We start from the raw sequence: 14378 nt of genomic DNA, 5'->3' as shown, positions 1-14378 counted from the left end.
CTGGGATACCATCCGGTCCCATTGATGATGTGTTTTTGGCTTTGGAATGGGCTGTTTTCACCTGTGTCTGTGATATCTGGGACTCTACATTCTTCTGGGATGGACACTGGTCCTTTTGGGGGTGGGGGGGTAAAGTTTGCACTAAACCTGTCAGCCAGGATGTTGGCAATGTCAGTTGGTTCAGTGTATTTTTTGCAATTTTGCACTAGCTCAGAGCAGATCTGAGAGTTGCCACCTAGATTCTTGACCATGGCTAAAGAAGGCTTTGTGATTATCTTTAGAGTCTTTGGCAATTTTTCTTTCAAAGCTGGCCTTGGATGATTTTATGAGGGATCGTAATTTCTTGCTGATACTGATCAGGGATGCCTTCCCTTTTTGGGATTTTGCTCTATCATGTAATAGTTTCCTCCTTCTGTTGTATAGCTTATTTATGGCCGGGGTCCACCAGACTTTTTGGAGGAGTGAGGCTTGGTTTTACTTGGGATGGCCCGATCCATGCATTCCTGTAGGTGGTGTTAGAGTGCATTTGTAAAGGGTTCTGCGGTTTGGGCAGCATTATCCTTTAGCAAGGGGGTTTTGAAACTTTCCACCTCGGTCTTGAAGTGGGAAGTTTGCTTTTGAAAAGTTTTTCACAGTGGTTTTCTTGACTGGGGGTGGGGTCGGGATGTGGATGTCCAGTGTGATTAGTTTATGGTCTGATCTTACCAGAGACGGGTTTACCTCTGGTGTGGAACATTGGTCCCCCATGTTGGTGATGATCAGGTCCAATATGTTGTCACCTCTTGTGAGAGTGGTGACCAGTTGTTCCAGGGCATTTGAGTTTATAAACTCTAGGAAGCGTTGGGCAAAGGAGTTAGTACTTGAGTAGTTTTCCCAGTCAGTGTTTGGGTAGTTGAAATCACCCATTATCATGGTGTCAGGTAGGACCTTCATATTTTCCAGTGTTCTCAGGAATGCTGAGTGGGGGTCCTGAGACCAGGGTGATCTGTAGCAAGCTACAATCTGAAAAAGCAGTTTTGCCCACTGTTAGTTGCACATGGATGGTCTCTGAGGCCTCGTGCTGTGCCAATAACCTGGAGGTGTGGGTATCCTTGATGAAAATGGATTCACCCCTGCCTTTTGTATTTCGGTCCGGGTTCTGGGGCCGAAAGGTGTGGTCTGAGTTATAGCCTGGTAGTGCTGGGGTGCTCTCTGGAGCCTTGAACCAGGTTTCTGTTACTACACAGATATCGATTCTCTCCATACTGATGAGTGCCTCGAGTGCATGCATTTTGAGGTTTCGACTTATGGCATTGAGTAGCATTACCCTCAGTTTTTGGTTTCTTGTGTTTACGGAGGTGGGTTTGTCTTTTGAGCCTTGACTAAAAAAGGCACTATGCGGGCGGCAAGAGCCTTGGCTGGGATTCGAAAGCCTAAGGGCGACAGGTGCAAGCCGTCTCTGGTGAAGCAAAGTGGCTTGTCGAGCATGTCATCCCAGGCTGACAGACACTGGATCCGCTTTGAATGACACCAAAAGCTTAGCCAGTTGTTAAACTTGATTGTTTTATCTTTATACTGTGGCATCATTCTTGGTGAGGGCAAGATGCTACTCAGGGTCATACTGGCCTGGACTACATGATCAGAGAGCTCCTCTATGTCTCTCTTCATGTAGTCCAGGGAGGTACATCTCAGGTCATTCACACCAGCATGGACAATGACAGAGTCATATTTGTACCTGTTCTGGAGTGACCTGAGTGCTTGTGTTATGTGGCGGATCCTGGCACCCAACAGGCAGCTTACAGTAACATTCTCCTTGTTCAGTCTAGTGAGTGGGACGTCAGTGTGCCTGACAGTGTATTGGGTGTGTTATTTAGCCTTAAGGGATATGATTGCTCGGCACACTGACTTTGTGAAGTATGTGGTACGTGATTATTGTTGGGGGGTGGAGGTTGCTTGGATGTCTGCTTTGGAGGTCTCTGCTGCTTTGGGAAATTTTTATTTAGAGCCTCCGAGTATGTTTTTGTGTATTTATGTGTGTTGCTGGTGCAGATATGACTGGTCTATGTGAGACTGGTAGTGTGGTACAAGTGTTTCCCTTCTCCTCATGACTGCTCCAGTCTTGGGTTGAGAGAGCTTGGCCTCCAGTTTGGCTGTATAGTTGCATCTCTCGCATACATTTGTGTTTGTTGGAAGGAGGAGAGAGTTGGCTGTGTACATGAGGCAATTGTAACATTGTCTCAAGATGCCCAGATTCACCTGCTGGACTGGAGAGTACACCTGAAACTGCCCTTTGGACATGCCTGAACAGATACAGTGAACTGTTTTACTGATTGTCCGGTAGGGACGAATAGAGAGCCTTGTACTTCTGTATAGTATAGGGGGGGGGGGTGTAGTGCTAGCATTTATTAGTGCTTACTTATTTTTTCCCCTGAAATATGTAAGGTTAGCACTTTGTTTATTTCACCATCAGGACACTGGGTGGTTGATCAGTGTTTTGTCCTGCAGCATAACCTTTGAAATGTACTTTTCAGTTAGAAGACAGCTTTTTGAGTTATTTGCGTGTGTTTTGCTAATTTGGGTATCTATACTGGCTTTTCATGTCATTTATTTATTTAGTTTTGCTTGCCAGGTTAACCCTAATGTGCAGAGCCCTCTTTCAGAGGAGAATAGAGAGAGAGAGAAGCTCTCAAAATTAGATTCAAAATATATGTATGTAGTAGTCAAAACACATTTATGATGTGATGCGCCTACAGAATGTTCTATACAGGAGAAAAAGGTTTTATGTAAAACCTGAATGCACTAATTCAGTCAGATAAATTAACAGTTTCAGTATTTTATAAGGTATGAACATGGACACAGTAAGCATGGATGCAGCATTCAGAAAATTGAGGAAAAATAACTAATGCACAGAATTATATTGTGGGAAAAAAAGCACATGGTAATGATCATTCTAATTTTGAACATTGTTTTGCATGTTAAAATTCAAGATGAGCTAAAATTAATGGGCAAACAACGAAAGCAAATGTGTAAAATAAATAAAATTTCACATTTTAATGAGTTTATAACGATTTTAAATATTGTACTACTTTAGCACATATCAAATGAATGCAGACAAGCAAAAAGGTTGAGTCAAAACTGGCTAACGACATAGTAGGGTTTAGGGGAAACAGATGCTGGCATGGTTGAAACAAAGAAGAAAAAAATACATTTTTTGCATTAATCATGTAACAGCATGAAAACAAACAATTATGCAGTTCATCTGAGCTTAGGTATTCGAGACTTGCCCTGTATTTGAAGACGAACTGAATTTCATGGCTTTTGAACTACATCACGTATTTTATTTTGTTTTCAGGGGGTCGTGTCGGCCATATTAACTAAAGGTACTCAAAATGAAGGTTATATCCCTATCAATAAGAATTTATGGTGAGTACAGCTGTTGTCTGTGCTTCTTTGGCATTGACTGTATAAGAAATCCATGTAATATTTTGCATTTTTTAAACAGGGTGAATGTTTTAATACTAGCTTCATTGTTAACTCTTTTGTGCTGTCATTATTTTTTGTTAAAATGATTGATGCTATTGTTAGTGGTATGGGTAACGTGTGGTGTTGTCTTTCAGGATTTTTAAATGTTGCAGGTTTTGGCAGGGTTACTTCACTTCCTGCAGATCATTTTGTGTTTTTGCATTTCACTGTCTACTTCAACTGGGAAAAAATCTTTGAATAATAAGTTGATACTCTTACTGTAGTTGTCCACTTAAACCAGCTGTCTATCATCTGTGCACATTGCCTATGTCTGAAATCATTTGACATGCAGGGCTTCTATTGTGTCTTCCTACATAAATTCATTAAATCGCATAGTGCTATTTTGTGTACTGCTACTTAACATCCATAGCTCCTCACACCATCCAGAACTTTTTTTGGTCTGTCTTTAACTGTGTGACTTTAATAACAGGCAGTATTAGAAAGGACAAGGAGTAGAATAACACTAAGTTTGTTAATTTAAGAAGTTCTGTAGCAGAAAAAAAATAATCACAGTTTGCCACTTATTCGTATTTATGCTCTTATTTTCATAACTGTGAAACTAGCATACTATTGAGGAGTATGGGGTGAAATGCCATGGTGGAAGACTTAAATTATTTTCCAATTTTTATTAAGGTTTTACAAAAAATTTCCTGTCATTTTTACTTGGAGACAAAACTGCTGACTGAAGATGAGCAACTCTAAACATTCTCACATTGACTCTTCTATGAAAAAGGACTTGTAACTGGTGACATCTACACTTCAGGAATTCTCTTTGAAAATGGATGATTTCCAAGACAACTTAGAAAATCTAAAAGTTGCCTCAAACAAACTGATGTTTTTAAAGAAATGTTACAGCAACAACAAATAAAAATCTCTGACATGGAAAATGTCTTGAATGATATTGATGCCAGACTGAAAGAAGAAACACAAACTGAATTTTTACTAAAAGAAAACTCCTGACTTCTAACCAAAATTGATTATTTTGGAAATGGAGAAAGGAAATGCGATATAAGGATTTTGGGTCTTCCTGAGGGATTTGAAGGTGAGAACTTTATTTCCTAAACTCTTGGATTCCAGAAATATGAAATATTCAGGAAGTCTTCTCCTATGTTATCGAAAGAGCCCATAGAGCCATAGATAAGCCTGCTCTGTCCTTTTCATCATCTCCTCCAAGATCTATTATAATAACATTTGTTTCTTATATAGACAGAAAACTAATACTGTATGGCATGGAGGAAAGCACCTTTAAAATACAAACAGAATGTCATCAGATTTGAACGACTATTCATCTAAAACAAGGGATATGAGGAAAAACTGCTGGCCCCTTGTGAAAGTTCTTAGACAAAATGGTGTTAAATTGCAGTTAATATACCCAGCAAAAAATAAAATCCACTTATCAAATGAATAAGAATCTTTAATAACCTAGAAGAATCTTCTGTGTTTATCAAAAATAATAACATTATACCTACAATAGAATATACGGACTAGTCATCCCTACTCTGAAAAGAAACTCAGATAAAAATACATGGACTGATGTGAAGAAAAAGAACAAAAGACTGATCCTATTTCAACTTCTATCAACAACTTTCAAAATTATCACTAAAGAAATAACTGTCTGATAAATCAGTCTTATTTACCTAATAACTATTCTTTATTTTAAATATCAGCATTTTTATTTTCTACTCCTTTATTTTTTTTGTGGTCCTCAAAGAAGAGAAAAAACATCTGAAATCAGAAATGTCCATATAAAATGTGTAACCACTCTGTCTTCAAAATGAGTAATGCACTAATTTAGTCAAATGTTGATACCTTACAAAGGTAAATCTTCTTATCCTAAAGTATAATCTTTTTACTTATATTAGTTTTACCTTTACTTTGTTCTTGGAATTGTTAGCAGCATTTTTTTTTCCTCCTTCTGCACTCTGTTTTTTTTTTATTACTGTATAATACATAATAGTTTGACTGTCTTACTTTAGTTTATTTCTTTTGGGTTGATGCATTTTTTCTTTCATTTAGTGCGTTGATTAATTACTAACTAGTTTATTGCTTGAGTACTTTATATGTTTGTAAATTTGCTATGGAGAATATCTTTCTGTTGGCTATGTTAATTTGAACACTAGCAGAGATTTATTTTTTTGAAGCCAGTCAACTATTTGAAATCTCCTTCAGTTTACAGTTAGTCCTTCACTTCTTATTGCTTACCTCTTGTCACTCGCCAACAGCTTGCTTCATAGACTTGCAATGGATTGACACCCTTCTCATTTGCAGTGATTATTACATTCATTTTCCTCATAGGAAGACTTTATGCTTTTATTGTGCCACTTCCTCTTCAAAAATTGTGTCCACATTTGTATGTCCTCTATGTATGTCTGCATTTCGTATTCCCATTGATTTTGTTTTAATCTTCAGTATTTTGTTTTCTTTGTTGGCTTGGGTATATAAAGGAAACTGGGGTGACTGTTCCCTCAACTTAATGGTTGGACATAGATTGTCTTGACTTGTTTTCATGTGTTAGTGTGTAGAGTTCGGCTACTTGATGGTTCTTGACTTTGATGGTGTCTGCTTCCTAGTTAGATGAAGAGACTCTTATAGTTAGCGTAGTTGTTGAAAGGTTGGTTTGGGGAGGTCATTGTCTATACAGTGGGAATTTTCCTGATATCACTTTACATCTGTTGAGTTTGGATGCAAGTCTGTTTTCACAGTGTTGCACTTTGCTGTGGAGCATGGTTGTCTCATACTGTGGCTCGAGATTGCAAATGTGTGATTCTTACATTTCATATTCAGCTATCAGAGTTACAAATTGTTTAAAATTTGTAGATCTTAACGGAAATAAAAATCAATCTTCTACATGTTATTTGTTAATTTATTTTTGTTAGGGAACACCAGTGGCATTAAAGTTTTTTGAAAGGATTATTTACCGTATGTTTAAATGAAAACACTTCAATATTGACTGTTTTGAAACTAAGATGTGATGACTGAATACAGTTCCCTATGCTGTGACTTAAATATCCTGTGTTAGATTCTATGTGCTTTGCTTTGTAGGATGAGGTGCAGTTTTTCTAACTGGAGTGTTTTTATTGGTTGATGATGAGTTATGTATTTAATTGTTATATTGTGTATGTCATTTCCTGTATGGTTCTGAAGAAGTCTTAGTGATACTTGATGAAAATGCTCAACCTGACTTTTTATTAAATTAGTCTGCAGTTATTTTGTTTGTTTATGAAGTTTTTACCTACTGGGACTCTTAATTCATTGCGACATTGGGGCAACTTGTTGGTTCTGTTATTTACCATATGTATTACAAATACTTTTGTTTATTACATGTTTTCAAAATCATATATATCTCACTATTTACTAGATAATTATAGGAGCCAAAATAGTACTTGGACTTCTAGGTCTTTATTTTTGTGAATATTCATTAGTTGAGAATCTGAAAATCAAAACTTTTTAAATCTTAGATTCATTTTCTGATAAATGAATTACAATTGTTCTTGTATGCAGTCAAATTGCCAATTATTTGCATTTTAGAATTCATTTATAATGTGTTTTTACTGTCAACATCCTGAGAAACAGTGGTTTATGTAATATGCATTTTTGCTGTCTCATTACTTTTTGCTAATTGTACTAGTTAACTTCAAAATTGCTAACACTCATTTCATGTTGATAAGTAATTCATTGGTTCTATTTTGACATTATCAAAATATTTATATTTATTAAATATAAATTAATATAGAAAATGATGTAGTAACTCAAGTACGTCTCACTATTAATCACTTAGACTCACAAGTTTTAAGAAGAGTGAAAGGAGAAAAGATCTTTAGTTATTGCAGTTCACAATTAAAGAACATTTGACATGCTTATTCATGTTAATGACAGTTTATATGCTTATAATCTTCTTTATGCATAACCTTACATAAATTAATAAAGGGATAAAGGAAGGAAATGTAAGATGGACTAGAAGAGATAGGGGGATGTTAGAAGGAAAAGAAATATGAACCGAAGTGATTAAATATTTTATATCATTTAATCATTCTTAAATTCTTATGATTATATATAATAATTAAAATTTTTATATTTTTATTTAAGCTCCTTTTGAATTATAATATGTTTTTTTTACAAATGTTTATCAAAATTATAATGTCTCCATTACTTAAACTTTCACTGCAGAGCTCAGGCTGTTTGGTTTTGGTCTATTACTAACACTTAAGTTTATAGGCTGGTAGTGTAGTGTAGTATTAGTTTGATGTATTTCTTTTAATTATCTATTGGACTAGGAATTTGGATAATTCATGTGTAATTATTTCATGTCAATTGCAATCTTTTTTTGTTTTATTTTATTTAATCTTTACTCTTGTTCCTACATAGATTGCTCTATTAATTTCTGCATTCCATTCTTAGAAGAAACCCCTTATTATTATGCTACATTATTATTTTTTGATTATTTTAAAAGAATATAGTTAATGATTAATGATAATCATACTATATTTTAAATGGACTTATCCTTACTTTCTTTAATGGTTTGAATAATCCAAGAAAAAGATCAAACTTGTTACATTATCGTAAAACAGATAAGGCTCAAGTGGTTTTACTTCAGGAAACATATTAAACAAATGGACAGGAATAATTGGAATCTAGGTAATTATACAATTCTAGGTCAGTCTACTTTTAAAACAAGAAGGAGAATATTGACTTTCCACAAATGTATAGATGTGAAGACAAGATGGTCTTCTTACCTTTATAGTTTTTAAATTTAATAACAGATTATGGACTGTAATAAATATGTACTGGTTTCCAGGTATGGGGCAAAAATTTGCTAATAAGCATTTAAATGTTATACTTGGGTGTAAAGGTAATGAAATTATAGGTGGAGATTTTAATTGCATTTTAGATGGTTCTGATACTAAGTAATAAGAAGAAACTAAGGTTGAAGTCTTCTATCTACTCAAAAAGTCGATAGAATCATTTTATTTAAAGGATGCATTTAATATGAAAGACCTATGTTCATTACTTTTTTGTCATCAAGATTATAATTCGGTACACTGACCAGAATAGATAGAATACTAGATCTGAAGTAGGTACTTCATTTGTCAGCAACCTTTGGGTATCTGATCTGATCTCGGATCCGAGCCGGCAACTTGTTTCACAGCTATCCGAGCTCCTAGCTCCTCCCCTTATCCATAATCCCCTGCCAACCCTGACTGACCTCAGATCTAGTTTGCCACGCTTAGTGAAAGCAGCTAGATTCAGAGCTGCTAGTATCGCAGATAAGTTTTCAACTTTTTGTACTTGTTATTGTAAATTTTTAGTATAACGTTTGAGTGTGTTAGGTTCCCTTTTATTTTAGCCTTAGAATCTTGTATTTTTTTGTTAGTATAAATTCCTCCCCTCCCCTCGCTGGTGTATAGTGTTTGTGTGGGTCGGTGTGTGCTTGGGGCCTTGTGTGAGTGAGTTTGCTTTTTTTTTTTGTAATATAATGTCAGAGGCCCCAAAACCACTCTTCTCTAAATGCACCAAGTGTGGCCATAAGCTTTCACTGGCAGATGGCCACACTCGGTGTATTCGGTGCCTTGGGGTTGAACACCTGTCCTCTGGGTGTGCTATCTGTGCAGGGTGCAACCCCAGGGCACTGAAAGAGCAGAGGTCGAAGCTGATCCTGGCGGGACTTTTGCCCCCGGATTCGGCTTTGGCCTCCGGTGCTCCCATGGCCTCACCCCAGTCCTCGGTGGCGGCCACTCCTGCCTCTCCCCCCTGGCCGGGACTCGAACTCCCACTACGGTGCTGGAGGAGATGGAGGCCAGGAGGGAGAAAGAGGGAGAAGCACCACAAGAGGCGGGCCGAGGCCTCCGCTTCGGCCCCCCCGGCTAAGCGGGCTTCTCCCTCCATGGCTTCCAAGTCTTCTCCTCCTCGGCTCCGCTCCCCCATGCTTCTCACCGGGACCCGAGGAGGAGGAGACCCGATCCCTGTCAAGGTCATTGAGGCGGCACTCCCGGCCCGCCTTAGTGGCCTCGTCGAGATCCTCTTGTAGCCTGTCAGATGCAGACTTGGACAGGATGATGCAAAGGTTCATCCAGGCCCAGCTGCAGATGGGAGTGCTCCTACCTCCCCCCCCCCCCCTTCGGGGGTGAGCTGAAACGCCTTTTTTTGCACAGATAGCTCCTTCTCCGACCCGCTTCCCGGGTTGGGAGCGCCCGGAGCCGGGGGTGGGTCGGCGCCGATAGTGCTTGGTACTTCGGCTCCGACCATTCCCTCGAGTTTGTCGGGTCCGTCCTTGTCTGATCCGAGCTCTCGGAGCCGTGGGCTGAGCTTCGGATCCGAGGGATTCAGTGTTTCTTCGGCTCCGTCCAGGTCGGAGCACACGGGTCCTTCGGATCCGATGGTCTCGGCTCCGGTTCCGATTCCCCATCGGATCCAAGTGGGAGTCTGCGCTCAGATCCGAGAGAGAGCAACTCTCCCTCGGCCTTCAATGCAGTGGAGAGGGCTCTGAGTGCATTCGGACCCCTGGCCCTTGCCTCGGCCCCATCCTGCACCCCCTCTCAGCTGGGTCTGGCTTCCATCACCCGGCCACAGGGACAGCCTGCTTCGATGTCTCAGGTCATTCCTTTGGAACAAGATGTTGCTGGTGAGACTTCCTCGGGCAGCCCCCCCCCCCCCCGAGGATGTTCCTCATAAGCGGAAATGTAAGAGGAGGCACGTGGACTCCCCTGAGTCCTTAACAGAAGACCCGGACTTGGATGAAGGGGAAGGCTCCCCAAGGTCACCCCCGAGGATGTCTCCTTCGGAGACATCATGGAAATGCTCAGGATTGGGGGGGTGGTCTGCCCCCAAGGCTTCCTGCGATGAGTCCGTGTTCCTGGAGGCGTTCGAAGCAGGCCCATCTACCTCTTGGGTGTCCCCTCCGCCCGTCCCCTGGTGGACCTTATTACCACCAGGGCATGGAAGGAGCTGGACACTGTGGAGCCAGTTCCCAAATGCCCCGATAGGATTCTGAGCCCCCCTTCAGAGAGGTCCCACTGGAACAAGGGTCCCCCCGTAGATGCCATGTTGGCAGCAGCCACTAAGAGGGAGTTGGCTCAGAAGATCCCCTCGGTCCATCCACCGAGCAAAGAGTCCCGCTCGATGGATCACCTAGGGAAGCAGGTCTTTAGTTCAGCAACCTTCTCAGTAAGGTCCCTGAACTGCATGGCACACATTATTAGGATGCAGCGAGACCTTATCAAAGAGTACGCTGCTTCCCCCCCCCCCCCCCGGAGTCCATGTCGGCGGAGGACAAGCAATTGTACTCCACTCCCATGGCCACTCTAAGATCTATATTGAATACCTCTATGCGGCTTTTGTCCCATGCCACAGAGGGAGCCGCTAGAGCCAGCGGAGCAGGCCTAGTCCTGAGATGCCAGGCCTGGCTCCAACATTGTGACTTCGCAGAACCCTTAAAGGCGTCATTTGCGAATGCCCCTTTCGATGGTTCTGCCTTATTTGGTAAGAGAGTTCACAAGACTTTAGTCCAGAGCAAAAAGGACGGGAAGACGTTGTCTGCCATCGGAGTCCGCTTCTCTGCTCCCCAGAGGTCCTTCTCGAAGAACCAGAAGGGACAGAAGAAGATGTGGTTCTGGAAATCGCAACATTCCCAGCCTGCTCCGGACAACCGGTCCTTTTGTGGCAGAGGACAGGGAGGATGCCGCCCTAGATGCAGAGGGGGCCCGAAGAATTTTGGGTCCAGAGAAACCTTCTCTGATCGGATCATGCAGCAACCCTGAGGGGTTGCCCGACTGCTCCACTCTGGAGGCAGTCGGGGGGCATTTCTTGAGGCACCTAGCAGCTTGAGAGTCCATCATATCAGATCGCTGGGTGCTTCGTATCATATCCAGAGGTTACCAAATTCCCCTGTATCATGTCCCCAAACTCAGAAACCTCCCCGATGTACCACCCGATCAGAGGGAGGTAGCAGCTGCAGAAATTCAGCAGCTCCTAGAAAAAGAGCCTTCCAACCCATCCCCCCAGACCAGCGCGGATTAGGTTTTTACTTCAGGTTCTTTCTGGTGCCAAAAAAGACAGGGGACTTGAGGCCAATTCTCAACCTCTCTTTTGAACCTGTCAGTAACCAAACAAAAATTCCGGATGGTCACTCTTCAATCCATCCTCCCCCCTATTGTGGGAGAATGACTGGATGTGCTCAATAGACCACAGGATGCGTACTCCCACATTCTGATGGACAAATGATCCAGGAGGTTCCTCCGCTTCCGGCTGGGAGCCAGTCACTACCAGTTCAGGGTCCTTCCCTTTGGCCTCACCACAGCCCCCAGGGTGTTTACCAAAGTATTAGCAGTGATAGCGGCCCACCTGAGACTCCAGGGAATGCAGGTTTTTCCATACCTGGACGACTGGCTCCTGACCGCCCTGACAAGGCATCTACTTTGCTCAGCCAGGGACTACTTCCTCCGGCTTGCTCCCCAGCTGGGCATCGCCATCAACAGGGAAAAATCTTCTCTTGCTCCAACTCAGGTGTTAGAGTTTATAGGGGCCAAGTTGGATACAAGAAACCTTCTAGCATTCTTGACTGCGGAACGACTACAAAACCTGAGGCTTCATGTGCAGGCCATCCTCCAATTAGAAGCCCCATCGGCGGAGTTGGTCCTGAGGGCTCTAGACTCCATGGTGGCGGCAATCACTCTCTTGCCATTGGCTCTTCTAAATATGAGGGTCCTGCAATGGACCCTTCAAGTACAGTGGTCCTTTCCACATTACCCCCTAAGCCATCCTATTCCCCTCAGCAGGGCTTGCAGGAGGGCTCTCTTATGGTGGCTCCAATCTCCGGACCTCCATACGGGACGTCCCTTCTCCACGCCTCCTCCCCTCGCCACCGTGACCACGGATGCCTCTCGCCTCGGGTGGGGGGGCATTGCTCAGGCAGGATGGTCCAAGGCATGTGGAACGACACAGAGACCTATTTACATATCAATGTCCTGGAGATGAGGGCGGTGCTATTAGCGTTGCAAGCACTTCAGAACCTTCTTCCTGTAGGAACTATTGCGATCCAGACAGACAACATGTCAGTTGTCTGGTACATGAACAAACAGGGGGGAACCAGGTCCTATCCTCTTTGTCGAGAGGCCATGAGAGTGTGGGAATGGGCGACCTCCACCAACCGCTTTCTTATTGTGACGTACATTCCGGGATGGACCAACATTCTGGCGGACAGGCTCAGCCACACCATTCTTTCCCCTTATGAGTGGTCTCTCAATCCCCAAGTAGCGAAGCGGATTTTTGCCGAATGGGGGCAAACCTGTTGCGATCTCTCTGCTTCTCCCTCAAATACGAAATGCAACAGTTACTTCGCTCTAATTCCCCCCTTCGGGGAATTCCCGAGAGACACTCTGGTGCATGCTTGGCCTCCTGGTCTACTTTATGCTTACCCACCTCTACCTCTGATGTTGAAACTCATATAGAAAGCCAGTCGGTTGGGGAGCAGAATGATCCTCATTGCTCCATTCTGGCCTCGTCAAGCATGGTTCCCTTACCTGTGGTCTCACCTGGTAAATCCTCCTTGGATTCTGGATCCCGTACCGGATCTAATATCTCATCCCCTGAATCTCCCAATCCCGAATCTGGACAACCTCAAGTTGACAGCTTGGCTGCTCCATTTCCACTCCTAATCGGGACTCACGGAATCTCTTCCCCAGTTAAAGCCATCCGTGTAGCAGCACATAAACCTTCCAAAAGGTCTATCGCAGTAAGTGGAAGCGTTTCTCCATCCGGGCGGAGAATCATAACTTAGATCCCTTCACAGCGCCATTACCGACTGTGTTGGATTTCCTTACAGGTCTGTTTCATCAGGGGGCTAGCTGCTCTACAGTCAAGGTTCAACTGGCAGCTGTCTCTCATTATCATGTGGGACATGAGTCAGATCCCTTGATTACGGCTAAATTGTGTAAAACCTTTCCAAAGGGTACCTTCCTGCTCAGACCTCCTGCCAAGGAAGTTATACCCCCTTGGGATTTATCACTAGTCCTACAGGCATTGACAGCTCCCCCTTTTGAACCTGCTGCTTCAGTTGATCTTAAGTACCTATCTTGGAAAACGGCGTTGCTTGTCGCTATTACTTCAGCGAAAAGAGTTTCTGAGCTTCAGGCCCTTTGTGTAAAACCCCCGTACTTGGCTTTTCACCAGGATAGAGTGTACCTCAGGACCAACCCCTCGTTTCTTCCCAAGGTGGCTTCAGAGGCCAATATCAATCAATCCATTAACCTGCCAGTCTTCTTTCCCAAGTATCAGAGCAAAGGAGAATACAAACTGCATTCGTTAGATGTGCATAGACAACTGCGCTTTTACATTCACAGAACTTCTGGTCATAGACAATCCGACTAGTTGTTCATCTCCTTTGCCAAATTTAACTTAGGTAAACTTGTCTCTAAGGTCACTTTATCACGATGGATCTCAGTGTATTCTATCATCCTATGAAAGTTCTGGGAGGCCTGCACCTCAGGGAGTTTGTACACACTCTACTCGCGCTATATCTACCTCCGCTGCCTTTAGGTCTAGAGTGTGTTTAGATTATATTTGCTCTGCAGCCTCTTGGGCCTCATCTCATACCTTTATCAACCATTATAAGCTGGACGTTATCTCCAGAGGGAGAGCATCTTTTGGCTCCGCAGTGCTCCGGAATATCCTTCCATGATGACCGCCCAAGATCCAGGTAGCTGGGGACTGTGTCCCAAAGGTTGTTGACAGATGAAGTACCTACTTCAGATTAAGAAGTTATGTACTCACCATAACGTTCCATCTGAGTAGGAAACTTCATTTGTCTGCAACCATCCCCCCTCCTTCCCCCTGACCTTCAGAAGTTTTAGTCCCTGGATGTCCTTCCTCTAGTCCCCTACGGG

General features: G+C 42.6%; 1 protein-coding gene across 1 annotated transcript in view; it reads left to right on the top strand.

Moving 5' to 3' along the window:
• Positions 1-14378, top strand: part of HGSNAT (heparan-alpha-glucosaminide N-acetyltransferase) — a gene marked incomplete in the record, with an annotated part of 974112 nt that overhangs the window by 902679 nt on the left and 57055 nt on the right. Inside the window, 1 exon segment of the mRNA XM_044059525.1 lies at positions 3332-3402. Coding sequence (XP_043915460.1) covers positions 3332-3402 — 71 coding nt within the window.

This window comes from Protopterus annectens, chromosome 17.part0, assembly GCF_019279795.1.
Source record: "Protopterus annectens isolate FY-2018-M chromosome 17.part0, PAN1.0, whole genome shotgun sequence".
NCBI lineage: Eukaryota > Metazoa > Chordata > Ceratodontiformes > Protopteridae > Protopterus > Protopterus annectens.
This window is presented reverse-complemented; position numbering and strand designations above follow the sequence as displayed.